The sequence below is a fragment of the Scylla paramamosain genome, chromosome 41 (assembly GCF_035594125.1).
Source record: "Scylla paramamosain isolate STU-SP2022 chromosome 41, ASM3559412v1, whole genome shotgun sequence".
Classification (NCBI taxonomy): domain Eukaryota; kingdom Metazoa; phylum Arthropoda; class Malacostraca; order Decapoda; family Portunidae; genus Scylla; species Scylla paramamosain.
Window position 1 is genome coordinate 3224703 of NC_087191.1, and position 14601 is coordinate 3239303.

Genomic DNA, 14601 nt, shown 5'->3' on the forward strand with positions numbered 1-14601 from the left:
AAGCCTTACGAGGATTTAGGCTGTGTTATTGCTCTAGGTCGTGGAGGATAGCAAAGTTGAAGGCTAGTTCACAAGAATGGTCAGTGAAGGGAGAGAAAAGCCAAAGCTGGTGGTGAACACTGAAGTCTCCAAGAATGGAGATCTCTGCAAAAGGGAAGAGAGTCAGAATGTGATCCACTTTGGAAGTTAATTAGTCAAAGAATTTCTTATTGACAGAGGAGTTAGGTGAGAGGTATACAGCACAGATAAATTTAGTCTGAGAGTAACTCTGTGGTTATAGCCAGACGATGGAAAACTCGGATGATTCAAGAGTAAGGGCACGAGAGCACGTTAAGTCGTTGCGCACATAAACACAACATCCAGCTTTGGATCGGAAATGAGGATAGAGAAAGTAGAAGGGAACAGAAAAGGGGCTACTGTCTGTTGCTTCAGACACCTGAGTTTCAGTGAGAAAAAGAAGATGAGGTTTAGAAGAGAAGAGGTGGTGTTCTACAGATTGAAAATTAGATCTTAGACCGCAAATGTTGCAGAAGTTAATGAAGAAAAAAATGAGGGGGGTGTCAAGACACTTAGGGTCGTTGACAAAAAGGCAGTCTGACCTGGGGACATTTGTGGTCCCCTCCCTAGATCGGGACTCCGAGGCCGGTGTAAGAGTCGCCATGATAATTTTAAAATTTTGAGTGAAGGGTGTGTGTGTTATTAGGTGCTTGTAGTTTTGTGTGGAGGAAGAGAGTTGTCTTTAGAGGGCAGGCTGTGACTGCCTCCTTGTGTGTCTCTCTCTCTCTCTCTCTCTCTCTCTCTCTCTCTCTCTCTCTCTCTCTCTCTCTCTCTCTCTCTCTCTCTCTCTCTCTCTCTCTCTCTCTCTCATTGGTAAGGAATCATTGGTAAGGAAACTACTATCCATAATACTATTGTGGACTATATTATTGGGACATCATTCCTACTATCTAAGGTGCAATATTTTAAGATCTTGGATTTCGACTCACTCTTTTTTCAGATATCCATTGTTGTATAACTTTTGGTATCAAGAGAACTAACAATAGTAAGGTAAGTAAGGCTCGGCATGAGGAAAGGGAAAAGAGAGAATCTTAGGACAAGCAGCAGAGTCAGTAATTAAGCCAGGGAAGTGGGATAAAAGTAAAATTAATGAATATGTTTATAGTAGTAACCATGGTTTTGTTACTCAAGTAATTGGAAATGCTGATTTTAAATGTTTTTGAGCTTAATGAAGACCTAAAGAAAATACTTGTTGACCCAGCTTAGGAAGTTTATTTTCCCAGGAGAGGTAAAGGCTTTGTTAAAGAGAGCAATGACGCCAATATGTGTGGTTATGATAAATAGTGTTTCCAAGTCGGGAGGAGTACCATAAGGCAAAACATAAGAATAATAGGGAAAGAAGTACAACTAGTAATAATAACATGATTATGAAGAACAAGAAGTACAAGTAAGAAATGAGACGAGTTAGATCTAAAGGAGAAAATAATTTAAGAGCAAAATTGCAAACCGCAAAGACAAAGGATTCAAGACTATACTGAGAAATTTTACAAGGAAAAAAAAAAAAAAAAAAATGAAATACCAATTTTGATTACTGAGTTCATGAAACATTTTAAAAGACTAGCGCAAATGGAGGACGTGGAAGAATTTCCAAGTGATATTGAATTTGACATGACAAATAAGAGTGTGCTTAACAAAGAGGTTACAGAGGATGAAGTTTTAAATGTATAATAATGGTGAAAACAATAAAGCTGCATGCATTGACAATGTCATTAATGAGTATATAAAGAACACTAAACATATACTACGTCCTCTATATGTAAAACTTTTTATTAAGGTTTTACAGACTCTTAAACATCTATCACTTCACAACCTTCTATCTGATCGCCAGTATGGGTTCCGTGAAGGCCGCTCTACTGGTGATCTTCTGGCTTTCCTTACTGAGTCTTGGTCATCCTCTTTTAGAGACTTTGGTGAAACTTTTGCTGTTGCCTTGGACATATCAAAAGCCTTTGATAGAGTCTGGCACAAAGCTTTGATTTCCAAACTACCCTCCTACGGTTTCTATCCTTCTCTCTGTAACTTCATCTCAAGTTTCCTTTCTGACCGTTCTATTGCTGCTGTGGTAGACGGTCACTGTTCTTCTCCTAAATCTATTAACAGTGGTGTTCCTCAGGGTTCTGTCCTGTCACCCACTCTTCTTATTATTCATTAATGATCTTCTAAACCAAACTTCTTGTCCTATCCACTCCTATGCTGATGATACCACCCTGCACTTTTCCACGTCTTTTCATAGACGTCCAACCCTTCAGGAGGTAAACATATCACGCAGGGAAGCCACAGAACGCCTGACTTCTGATCTTTCTAAAATTTCTGATTGGGGCAGAGCAAACTTGGTATTGTTCAATGCCTCAAAAACTCAATTCCTCCATCTATCAACTCGACACAATCTTCCAGACAACTATCCCCTCTTTTTCAATGACACTCAACTGTCCCCCTCTTCTACACTGAACATCCTCGGTCTGTCCTTTACTTATAATCTGAACTGGAAACTTCACATCTCATCTCTAGCTAAAACAGCTTCTATGAAGTTAGGTGTTCTGAGACGTCTCCGCCAGTTTTTCTCACCCCCCCAGCTGCTAACTCTGTACAAGGGCCTTATCCGTCCATGTATGGAGTATGCTTCACATGTCTGGGGGGGTTCCACTCATACTGCTCTTCTAGACAGGGTGGAATCAAAAGCTTTTCGTCTCATCAACTCCTCTCCTCCAACTGACTGTCTTCAGCCCCTCTCTCACCGCCGCAATGTTGCATATCTAGCTGTCTTCTACCGCTATTTTCATGCCAACTGCTCTTCTGATCTTGCTAACTGCATGCCTCCCCTCCTTCCGCGGCCTCGCTGCACAAGACTTTCTTCTTTCTCTCACTCCTATTCTGTCCACCTCTCTAACGCAAGAGTTAACCAGTATTCTCAATCATTCATCCCTTTCTCTGGTAAACTCTGGAACTCCCTGCCTGCTTCTGTATTTCCACCTTCCTATGACTTGAATTCCTTCAAGAGGGAGTTTTCAAGACACTTATCCACCAATTTTTGACCACTGCTTTGACCCTTTTAAGGGACTGGCATTTCAGTGGGCATTTTTTTTTATTAGATTTTTGTTGCCCTTGATCTGTTTCATTATAAAAAGAAACTGTTTTGTCTTTTTGTTGATAACAGTAAAACTTTTGACCTTGTGTGGAGAGATACTCTGTGGTATAAGTTGTTAAAAATAAGAATTAATGATAAAATTATTAGAATGATTAAAAACATGTATAGTAATATAAAAATTTTTGTTGTACTTAATCAAGATTTTTTTTATTATTTTTAAAGGTATGCTGGTGTTAGACTGTAAAAAATTGTCACCGCTTTTATTTTCACTATTTGTAAATGATATAGAAGATTATTTGTTGTAAAATAACTATGTTGATATTGACAACGATTGGACTGATGATATGCTTAGATTGCTTATATTAATGTATGCAGTCAACACTGTCATATTTGCTAATAATGAAACAAGGATTTGTAACTCACTTAAGGCTATGGAAAAATACTGTGATAAATGGAAGTTAGATATAAACTGTAAAAAGACTAAAATTGTTGTATTCTCAAAAGAAAAAAAGTACACAAAATTATAATTTTCAGTTCAAAGGACAGAATATTGATGATGTTGATGAATATAAATACTTGGGTGTTGTTATGAATTATATGGCTAACTTTAAAACAGGTCAGGAAAAACTTTGTGAACAAGGTAGAAAAGCGATGTATAGCTTGATTACTAAGTGTGGAAAACTTAATCTCCCCATCGACCTGCAATTAGAAATTAGAACTGTTTGATGAGATGATGTTAGCAATTATTACTTACGATTGCGAGATATGGGGATACAGACCTATTAAGGGTATACAAAGTGTTCATGTTACATTCCTCAAAGATATTATGAATGTTCGTAAGACCACATGTAATGTTCTGTGTATGGTGAGTTAGGTAAATATCCAGTATTCATATCGAGAGCATAATGCTTAATTATCAAGACTGGTAACTGGCAATCAAGATAAAATTTGTTATGTGATGTATCAAAAGCAAGTTGAAACTTACTTTTGAAAGAAATGTTAAGGATCAATGGATCACTGAATGGTAAATCATCATGTAGGACTTATACCTCTTATAAAGATAGTTTTATTCTTGAAGAATTCTTAATAATATTATCAAAGAAGCATAGGATCATTTTGACCAAGTTAAGAACCAATAATCACAAATTACCAATTGTAACAGGTAAGTACAATAAAACCCCAAGGGAGGAAAGGTTTTGTAACATGTGTAGCGATAGTGTAGTAGGAGATGAGTACCATGTGTTGCTAGAATGTAATAAACAAGACATTACAAAATTGAGGAATCATTATTTACCTTTGTACTATAGAAACAACCCAAATAGACATTACTTTCCTCAGCTATTACAAGATACTAAACACAAAACACTATGTAAAACTGCAATTTACGTCGTCTGTATTTAACAAATTTCGTTAATTAACTGTGAACAATGGGATTAATTCATAATGCATGGTAATTCTCGGGAAGCTGTGCTCCATACTTTTGTAAAAAAAGTCTGAGCATAAATAAATGCATGTCTATGTCTCTCTCTTGCCCTCTGTTAGCCTTTTCTTCCAAGAAGTACTTAATTACTGAGTAAATAAACTCTTTTTCTCAGCTGTAGAGGAGACAAGAGCGAGAGGGAAAGGTTCCTTCCATCGTGGTCGGCGGCACGAGACTTGAGGTCACTCTGACAGTGTTACCTGACTCAGTCACTCATAGAGATGTGACAGCGCCCGAAGGAAACATTGTCAAGTATTTTGGTGTTTGCGGAAAAAAAAAAAAAAAACGCAATTATCTGTAAAGAATAAACATTTATTACATTAACTTGCCTTTTCAGAGCATTACATTGTATATATACTACAACTTCATTTAATTTTGAAGTATTAAGTAACTGACATGGGGTGTGTCATGGCACAAGTGTGGCACTGTTGTAGGCAGGGAAATCGCCAGAAAGGACAACGCCCAAATGCTCAAGATAAAATTATCAGCCCATAGCCAAAAACTTATTCATTAATAGAAAGTGTTAAAATCTTTCAAGATTTAACCCCCCTTGTGATTTCTGGTACATAGCCAAAAATGTCTCCAATAAATTTACGTCTTTATCTTTCCCTCACTTATTTCAGCTTGATGGCACCATTGCCATCTCATCTATCTCTGAAGCTGAACTCTTCGCTCAAACCCTGAATGATTCATACCCACTCCTCCCACTCCTCCGCCCTCCAACTACTTTATGATACCCATTAAGATCATTCGCAGTGATGCTTTCCATGCATTCGCTGGCCTTAACTCTCGGACGGCTTATGAACCTGATGGGGGTCCCTCTATTGCTCTCTGAAACTGTGCGTCTGTTCTTGCACCTTGCCTAGCTAAACTCTTCCAAGGCTATCTATCAACATCTACCTTTCCTGCTTGCTGGAAGTTTGCCTACATTCAGCCTGTTCCTAAACAGGGGGGATCACTTTAATCCCTCAAACTACCATCCTATTGCTTTAATTTCCTGCCTCTTTAAAGTTTTTGAATCTATTCTTAACAGGAAGATTCTTACTCATCTATCACTTCACACCCTTGTATCTGATCACTAGTATGGGTTCCGTCGAGGCTGCTCTACTGGTGATCTGGCTTTCTTTACTTAATCTTGGACATCCTTTTTAATGAATTTTGGTGAAACTTTCATTGTTGCCTCGGATATATCAAAAGCTTTTGATAGAGTCTGGCACAAAGCTTTGATTTTCAAACTATCCTCCTATGACTTCTGTCTTTCTCTCTGTAACTTCATCTTAAGTTTCCTCTCTAACAGTTCTATTGGTGCTGTGGTAGACGGACACTGTTTTTCTCCTATTTTTTTTTCTTTATGTAGGAGGGTCACTGGCCAAGGGCAACAAAAATCCAATACAAAAAAAAAAAAAAGCCCACTGAGATGCTAGTCCCAGAAAAGGGACCAAAGCAATAGTCAAAAATTGAAGGATAAGTGTCTTGAAACCTCCCTCTTGAAGGAATTCAAGTCATAGGAAGGTGGAAGTACAGAAGCAGGCAGGGAGTTCCAGAGTTTACCAGAGAAAGTGATGAATGATTGAGAATACTGGTTAACTCTTGCATTAGAGAGGTGGACAAAATAGAGGTGAGAGAAAGAAGAAAGTCTTGTTTAGCGAGGCCGCGGGAGGAGGGGAGGCATGCTCAGAAGAGGAGGCAAGATCAGAAGAGCAGATAACATGAAAATAGCAGTAGAAAACAGCTAGAGATGCAAAAAAAAAGGCTAAAAAAGAGGCTAAAGACAGTCAGTTAAAGGAGAGGAGTTGATGAGACGAAAAGCTTTTGATTCCACCCTGTCTAGAAGAGCGGTATGAGTGAATCCCCCCAGACATGTGAAGCATACTCCATACATGGACGGATAAGGTCCTTGTACAGAGTTAGCAGCTGGGGGGGTGAGAAAAACTGGCGAAGACGTCTCAGAACGCCTAACTTCAAAGGAACTTTTTTTTTTTTTTTTTTTAGCTAGAGATGAGATGAGGAGAGGGGGACAGTTTAGTGTCATTGAAGAAGAGGGGATAGTTGTCTGGAAGGTTGTGTTGAGTTGATACATGGAAGAATTGAGTTTTTGAGGCATTGAACAATACCAAGTTTGCTCTGCCCCAATCAGAAATTTTAGAAAGATCAGAAGTCAGGCGTTCTATGGCTTCCCTGCGTAAAATATTTGCTTCCTGAAGGGCTGGACGTCTATGAAAAGACGTGGAAAAATGCAGGGTGGTATCATCAGCGTATTAGTGGACAGGACAAGAAGTTTGGTTTAGAAGGTCATCGATGAATAATAAGAAGAGAGTGGGTGACAGAACAGAAGACTGAGTAACACCACTGTTAATAGATTTAGGAGAACAGTAACCGTCTACCACAGCAGCAACAGAACGGTGAGAAAGGAAACTTGAGATGAAGTTACAGAGAAAAGGATAGAAGCCGTAAGAGGGTAGTTTGGAAATCAAAGCTTTGTGCCAGATATTAACAGTGGTGTTCCTTAGGGATCTGTTGTCACCCACTCTCTTCCTATTATTCATTAATGATCTAAGCCACACTTCTTGTCCTATCCACTCGTCTGACGATACCACCCTGCATTTTTCCCACGTCTTCAGTAAATCTTCAGTAAATAAACAGCTCACGCAGGGAAGCCACAGAACGCTTGATTTCTGATCTCTCTAAAATTTCCGATAGGAGCAAAGCAAACTTGGTTATGTTCAATGATTTAAAAACTCAATTCTTCCATTTATCAACACGGCACAACCCTCTAGATAACTGTCCCCTTTTCTTCAATGCCATTCAACTGTCCCCTTCTCCTACACTGAATATACTCGGTCTGTTCTTTACTTATAATCTAAACTAGAAACTTCACATCTTATGTCTAGCTAAAACAGCTCCTGTGAAGTTAAGCGTTCTGAGTCCTCCCCGCCCTAAGTTTTTTCTCACCTTCTCCCCCACCCAAGCTTTTAACTCTGTGCATTGGCTTTATCTATACTACTGTATGGAGTATACTGCATTGTAATTGTGGGTTCCACTCGTACTGCTATTATAGACAGGGTGGAATCAAAATCTTTTCGTCTTATCAGGTCCTCTCCTCTAACTGTCTATCTTCAGCCTCTTTCTCATCTCTCCAATACTGCATCTCTTGGTCTTTTGTACAGCATTTTTTACGCTAACTGCTCTTCTGATCTTGCTAACTACATGCCTCCCCTCCTCACATGGCCTCACTGCACAAGACTTTCTTCTTTCTTTTATCCCTATTCTGTCCACCTCTCTAATGCGAGAATCAACTACTATTCTCAATCATTCATCCTTTTCTCTGGTAAACTCCGGAACTCCCTGCCTGCTTCTGTATTTCCTTCTTCCTATCACTTGAAAATTTTCTAGAGTGAGGTTTCAGGACACTTATCCTGTTTCTTGATTATTCTATCTGTACTCTGTGGGAACTGGAATTAAGTGAACCTTTTCTTTTATTTAAATTTTTGTTGCCTTTGTCCATTGGTTTCCTTGACAAAAAAAAAAGAAAAAGAAAAAAGGAAATGTAAATTAATGCATTTCGTGTACACTCACGGTGTTTGATAACGTGCCGTATTCTTTTCTACAAATCTTAGCTGTTTCCCTTAATTGTGAGTGCTTGCCTTACAAAACCTGGCAACTGATAGATTCTTATTCTAAGGAGATCAAAAGACTTCAGGCACAGGGAAATCGCTGAACGCAATTACTGAGGTGATGGTGGCAGGTTACTTGACTTTTGACTGCGGCTCCCCACTAGCAACGCCACGGAACTTGTAGCTGTGTTGTTGTGGTAAAAGGTATTCCATGCAAAAATTCAAAACAACAAGAGTTAGAGGGATTTTCAGGTATTTTCAGGCAAAGAGAAAAAAAAAAGATAAGCATTTAATTTAGATTATAACTGCTGCCTCCTTCTCCATAGAAGGAGGCAGTAGACATCTGACGAAACGATAATAACTACCAGTGAGGTCTCAAGCACTGCATCAGGTGTTGTGAACTTATCATAACCCTACTGTGACCTCACTGAATGTTTCGCTTTGTGTTTCACAACACAAGGGAGCAGTCACAGCAGTGCCCTGTAAATACAACTCTATTCCTTCACATGCACCTAATTACACACACAACCATCACTCAAAATTCCAAATAAAAAATGGCGACTCCTACACCAGCCTCGGAGTTCCCATTTAGGGAGGGGACTACAAATGTCCCCAGGTCGGATTCTGGTATCGGCCATGAGTGTCTTGACACATTCCTCAACTATTTTTTTATTAACTTCTGCAACATTTGCGGCCTTAGATGTAGTTTTCAATTTATAGAACACTACCTCTCCTCTCCTAAGCCTCATCTTCTTTTCCTCACTGAAACAGGTGTCTGAGACAACTCATAGTAGCCCCTTTTCTGTTCTTCTACTTTCTCTATCCTCATTTTCAATCCAAAGCTGGATGTTGCGTCTATGTGCGCTCTCGTGCCCACGCTCTTGAATCTTCCGAGTATTCCACTACAGTCTCTCTCTCAAACAAGATTTATCTGTGCTATATACCTCTCACCTAACTCCTCTAACTATAAGAAATTCTTTGGCTAATCAATTTCCAAAATGGAACACATTCTGACTCTCTTCCCTTTTGCAGAGATCTTCATTTTTGGGACTTCAATTTTTACCACCACATTCGGCTTTTCTCTCCCTTCACTGACCATCCTAGTGAAATTTTTTGACTAAAATGGAGAACATTCTGACTCTCTTCCCTTTTGCAGAGATCTCCATTTTTGAGACTTTAATTTTTACCACCAGCTTTGGCTTTCCTCTCTCTTCACTGACCATCCTGGTAAACTTACCTTTAAATTTGCTATCCTCGAAGATCTAGAGCAACTGGTGCAATTGCCTACTCCTATTCCTGACTGTCTTGGAGATACGTCCAACGTTCTTGACCTTTTCATGTAAATATGGCCACAGGGATCAGTATTAGACCCATTATTGTTTTTAATATATATCAGTGACTTAGATAGTGGAATTAGTAGTTATGTTAGTAAATTTGCGGATCACACAAAGATAGGTAGATTAATTATGTCAGAATCGGATGCCATCGCCTTGCAGGCAGATTTAGATAGGATAAATAAATGGACGGACAGATGGCAAATGCAGTTTAATATCAACAAATGCAAAGTACTTAGCGTAGGTAGAGGAAACCCACACAGTAGGTACACAATAAATAAATGGACGGACAGATGGCAAATGCAGTTTAATATCAACAAATGCAAAGTACTTAGCGTAGGTAGAGGAAACCCACACAGTAGGTACACAATAAACATTGAAACTCTAGTAGGTACAAAGTACGAGAAAGATTTAAGTTATAGTTAGCTCTGAACTCCATCTAAGAAAGCAATGCATAGAGGCCAGAAACAGGGGAAGTAGGGTATTAGGATTCATTTTTAGGAGAGTTAAAAGTAGAAGGCCCGAAGTAATATTAAAGTTATATTTGGCGCTGGTCAGACCTCATCTAGAGACTACGCTGTGCAGTTCTGGTCCCCACATTACAGGAAAGATATAGTTCTATTAGAATCAGTACAGAGGAGAATAAGTAAAAGGATACAGGGGATGAGGAGTATTCCTTACGAGGTGAGATTCTTTAGAGAGACGTAGGTTGAGGGGACCTGATAGAAGTCTTTAAGTAGTATAAAGGTTATAAGAAGGAGGACGTAAGCAAAATTCTTAGGATCAGCAACCGGGATAGAACAAGAAATAACGGGTTCAAGCTTGAAAAATTTAAGTTTAAGAAAGATAGGGAGAAATTGGTTCTCAAATAAAGTGGTAGATGAGTGGAATGGATTCAGTAATCATGTTGTTAGTGCTAAGACATTAGGGAGCTTGATGTGAAGATTAAACGGGTTTATGGATGGGGATAATAGGTGGAAATAGGTAGGTATATTTCATACAGGGACTGCCACGTGTAAGCCTTGTCGCTTCTTGCAGCTTCCCTTATTTCTTATGTTATGTTCTTATGTTCTAATCCTTCTGCTTATACTATCACCCTATCTTTTCCGTTGGGCTCCTCAGATCACAATCTCAGTTTGTCCTATAGGTACTTGAGCCTTCCATCACCTGAATCTCATGTGCTTTATATTTCTGTCTGGAATCATGCCAAGTCTGTTCTCTAACTAGGGAAGAACTCCTTTATTAACAGAAAGTGTCATCTCATATATTTATAAACCTTTAACTCTTCACTCAGACCTTTGCTAAAAAAAACCTACCTTAGATGATTCGGGGTTTGTTCCTACCTCCCCTCCACTTTCTGACTGCCTCATTCTACCAATTAAAATCTTTCACAGTGATGTTTTCCATGCCCCCGCTGGCCTAAAACCTCGGAAGGCTTATGGCTCAGACCTTTGCTAAAAAAAGCCTAACTTAGATGATTCGGGGTTTGTTCCTACCTCCCCTCCACTTTCTGACTGCCTCATTCTACCAATTAAAATCTTTCACAGTGATGTTTTCCATGCCCCCGCTGGCCTAAAGCCTCGGAAGGCTTATGGACCTGATGGGGTTCGTCCTATTGTTCTCCGAAACTGTGCCTGTGTGCTTGCACCTTACCTAGTCAAAATGTTTCAACTCTGTCTCTCAACATCTACCTTTCTTTCTTGCAGTAGGATTACCTATATTCAGCCTATTCCTAAAAAGGGTGACCGTTCCAATCTCTCAAAATACTGTCCTATTACTTTAACTTCCTGCCTATCTAAATTTTTTTTTTATATATTCTCAATAGGAAGATTCTTAAACATCTTTCACTTCACAACTTTCTAACTGGTTCCGTCAAGGCCGCTCCAGTGGATGTTGTGAGGGAGCCAGAGATGAGGCAGGTTGTGAAGTGGTGTGAGACAGGGTGAGCAGCTAAAGAGTCTTTGTGTTAATGAGACCAGTTGTGGAATAGTGAGGCAGGCTGTGAGGGATAGTAAGGCAGGCTGTAAGGGTTAATGAAGCAGGATGTGAGGGGTGATGAGGCTGGCTGTAGGGGTGGGATGAGGCAGGCTGTGAGGGGTAATGAGCAGGCTGTGAAGGATAATGAAGCAGGATAATGAATAATAAAGCAGGCTGTGAGTGGTAATGCGGCAGGCTGTAATGGACAATGAGGCAGGTTGTGACGGATAGCAAGGCTGGTTATAAGATTCATTGAGGCAGGCTGTTATGGACAATGATGCAGGCTATGAGGGAGAGTGATGCAGGCTTTAAGTTTTAATGGGGCAGACTAAAGAATAAGGCAGCAAGCTGTGAGTAGTGAGGCAGGTTAGAGAATAATGAGACAGACTGTGAGGAAAAATGAGGCAGACTGTAAGGGAAATTAAAGATGGTAGTGAAAGGTAATGAGGCAAAAAGTTAGTAATTGTGAGTAATGCGATTGTTAATGAGGCAGGCTAAGGAGTATTGAAGCAGGATGTGAGGGGTAATGAAACAGGCTGTGATGGACGGCAATGCAGCTGAGAAGAGTTGAAAAGATAGCATGCGGCAGAACTCACCCGAACAGTTCCGAAGCACAAGCAGGGATGGTAGCCAGCAGCAGTGACTCCAACACCAACACCAGTACAGTCTCCATGGCGAAGTGTGGTGCTCAACTGTCGCTCACCGGCTTGTCCCTTTGTATAATATGTAGGGTGCACCTGCTGATTTGCCTCAAGGTCGATCTTTCCGTTCCGTGCGACCTGACGTCACTGTGGCACTCCCATCATCTTAACTCCACACCCACCTTCCCTCTCCCGCCACCCGTCTCATAGCTCGCTCTCTCTCTCTCTCTCTCTCTCTCTCTCTCTCTCTGGAAGACTATATATTTTGTGAGAAACAGGAGGAGGAAGAACACAGAAAAATGGGAGAAAAATTGTAAGGATGCCTCCATACTGGCGATTTTTTTGACAGACAAGAACACTGTCGGAAACATAACAGCCGTCATCTAGATACATGTCGACAGCAATGTTTGAAGCGGTGTTTATTATAATGTTGGCAGTCCGAGTCGACTTAGAGAGCTATCCCCTGTAGATCTGGAGACGTGTGAGGATCGGAGGACATAACGATGTAGAATCCGGAGAAAACTTTCTTATTACACGCCAGAAATGGTGCAGCTTGCCAAGGACCATATTCTGAAACAGTTCTGCACCGGACCCTCACTAATTTCAAAAGGCTCTAGTTTAACGAAGTTCTACGGTTCTAGTGGCATATTAACAAGATTTTTTCATCATTAACAGGAGAAGAACTGTTGAGAAACCAGCTAATCATCTCTGTGGCCTTTGAAAATACTCGTGTTGAGAGAGCAATGCATTTCTAAATACGGGCCCAGCAGAGCAACAAGATCTCGTGCCTATTGTTAGAGGGCAGTGTCTGGTCGTAGAGTCTCGGTTTTTTTTCTTTTTTTTCGCAGGCCAACGTGCGTATTTAAAATTGACGGCGTTGTTATTAGTGTGGGTCTATGAGTGTCTGTCAACTTATTTCCCTCAACACAGAGGGAAACGCCACGCCACTCGCTACGACAATTTTTCAAATGCCACAAAGATCATTGGCTAAGTTTCTCAAGTGCTTCTCACTTTAATTATATAGAAATTATCTTAATCTATTATTAGAACCGTAAACCGTCTTTAAAATCCTTTTGAATGTAGTGGATGTGCGGCCAGTAGTCTCAGAATATGGCTTACTTTTTACTGTGTAGTCGACTTCAGGGCTACCAACCTATCACCAAATAAATCTTCCTAAGATGTCTTCAGCATTGTATCGTTAACGATCCTAAGATGTCTTCAGCATTGTATCGTTAACGACTTCATATCTTGCTGCCTGATATGTTCTGTTTGGTGTTGACATGTTCTGTCCCCAGTGTGAATGCATCTTAAAGGGAAGAGAAGGGAGATGAAAGGGGAAAGCAAAAAGGAAGAATAAATGCTAAGACCAGGGATGGAGATAAAACAAAGTAAGGAAGAAAGATAGGACGGTTAAAATGATTTACTTTATAACCTAAAGTTTCACACACACACACACACACACACACACACACACACACACACACACACACACACAATATTCCCGATCTTTTATCTAATTTTCAATCTGTAAAACATCGCCTTTCTTCCTTCTACTTCTCGCTGAAAGTCAGGTGCCTAAGACTACTGACAGCAATCATTCATCGCGTGATACGATGGCCTTCTTTTCCTCCTCTATGTTACTATAGTTTCTTAGTGATCTCTAGGTACATCTTACTGTACCTGCATCATCAACACAAGCAAGAATACTGACAATCAGTGTGTCAATATCTGCTTTAGCTTGGTAAGGTGCATTCATCTCAGCTCAATAAGAGCTTTTGGCGATCCGTCTTGGACGAGAGAGTCATGCTCTTTCTTTCCACAGCTTTAAGTTCAAACTTTACAGTTCCAGTGCGCGAGATTTTTCCAGTATTTCCAAGCAGGTCTTCTTGTGTGAGAGACAGGCCCTCATTGTTTGGGCAAAACTTTAAGCTCCCGAGTGCGTCTATTCCTTGAAGGCAGCTGACACACACACACACACACACACACACACACATCATGGGGGGTGGGGGAGCGGTGGGATAGGCAGCTGTGGGTCGCAAGTTTCACAGGTGCGAGGACGGGCACCTGAAGTCTACCTGGCAGAGCGGGCGTCCAGCTCACCACGGTTGGGCTAGAGGTGAGGCCCAGGTGACATCCCGCACCCCAGCAGGTAGTCATCACCGTGCCTCTCCTCATCTCTCCCAACCACGTGCCAGATACCTCAGACCTGCATCTTGAGTAGCACAGTCGCAACATGCAGCACTTTCGCTCTCTTCTACGGTGTCCGTCCGTCTATTCTGTTGCTGCCGTGAAGTGAAGGTAGTGAAGCGTTCCTGATGAGGCGTTCTGCTTTTCCCTGCGTAGCTCGCTCAGCCCCGTCAACAGATATGGAGCGTCACAAGGTGATCTACTCCCATTCTACCTGTATTGCTTG

The 14601-nt window shown here is 40.6% G+C and overlaps 1 protein-coding gene across 1 annotated transcript in view; it reads right to left on the bottom strand.

The window, feature by feature from the left end:
- LOC135092852 (carboxypeptidase B-like) overlaps positions 1–12288 on the bottom strand; it is a 39835-nt gene extending 27547 nt beyond the window's left edge. The window contains exon 1 of the mRNA XM_063991593.1: positions 12144–12288. Within this exon, the coding sequence (XP_063847663.1) occupies positions 12144–12220 (77 nt within the window). The 5' untranslated portion in view covers positions 12221–12288. The remainder of the gene's footprint in view (positions 1–12143) is intronic.
- Positions 12289–14601: the final 2313 nt, after the last annotated feature.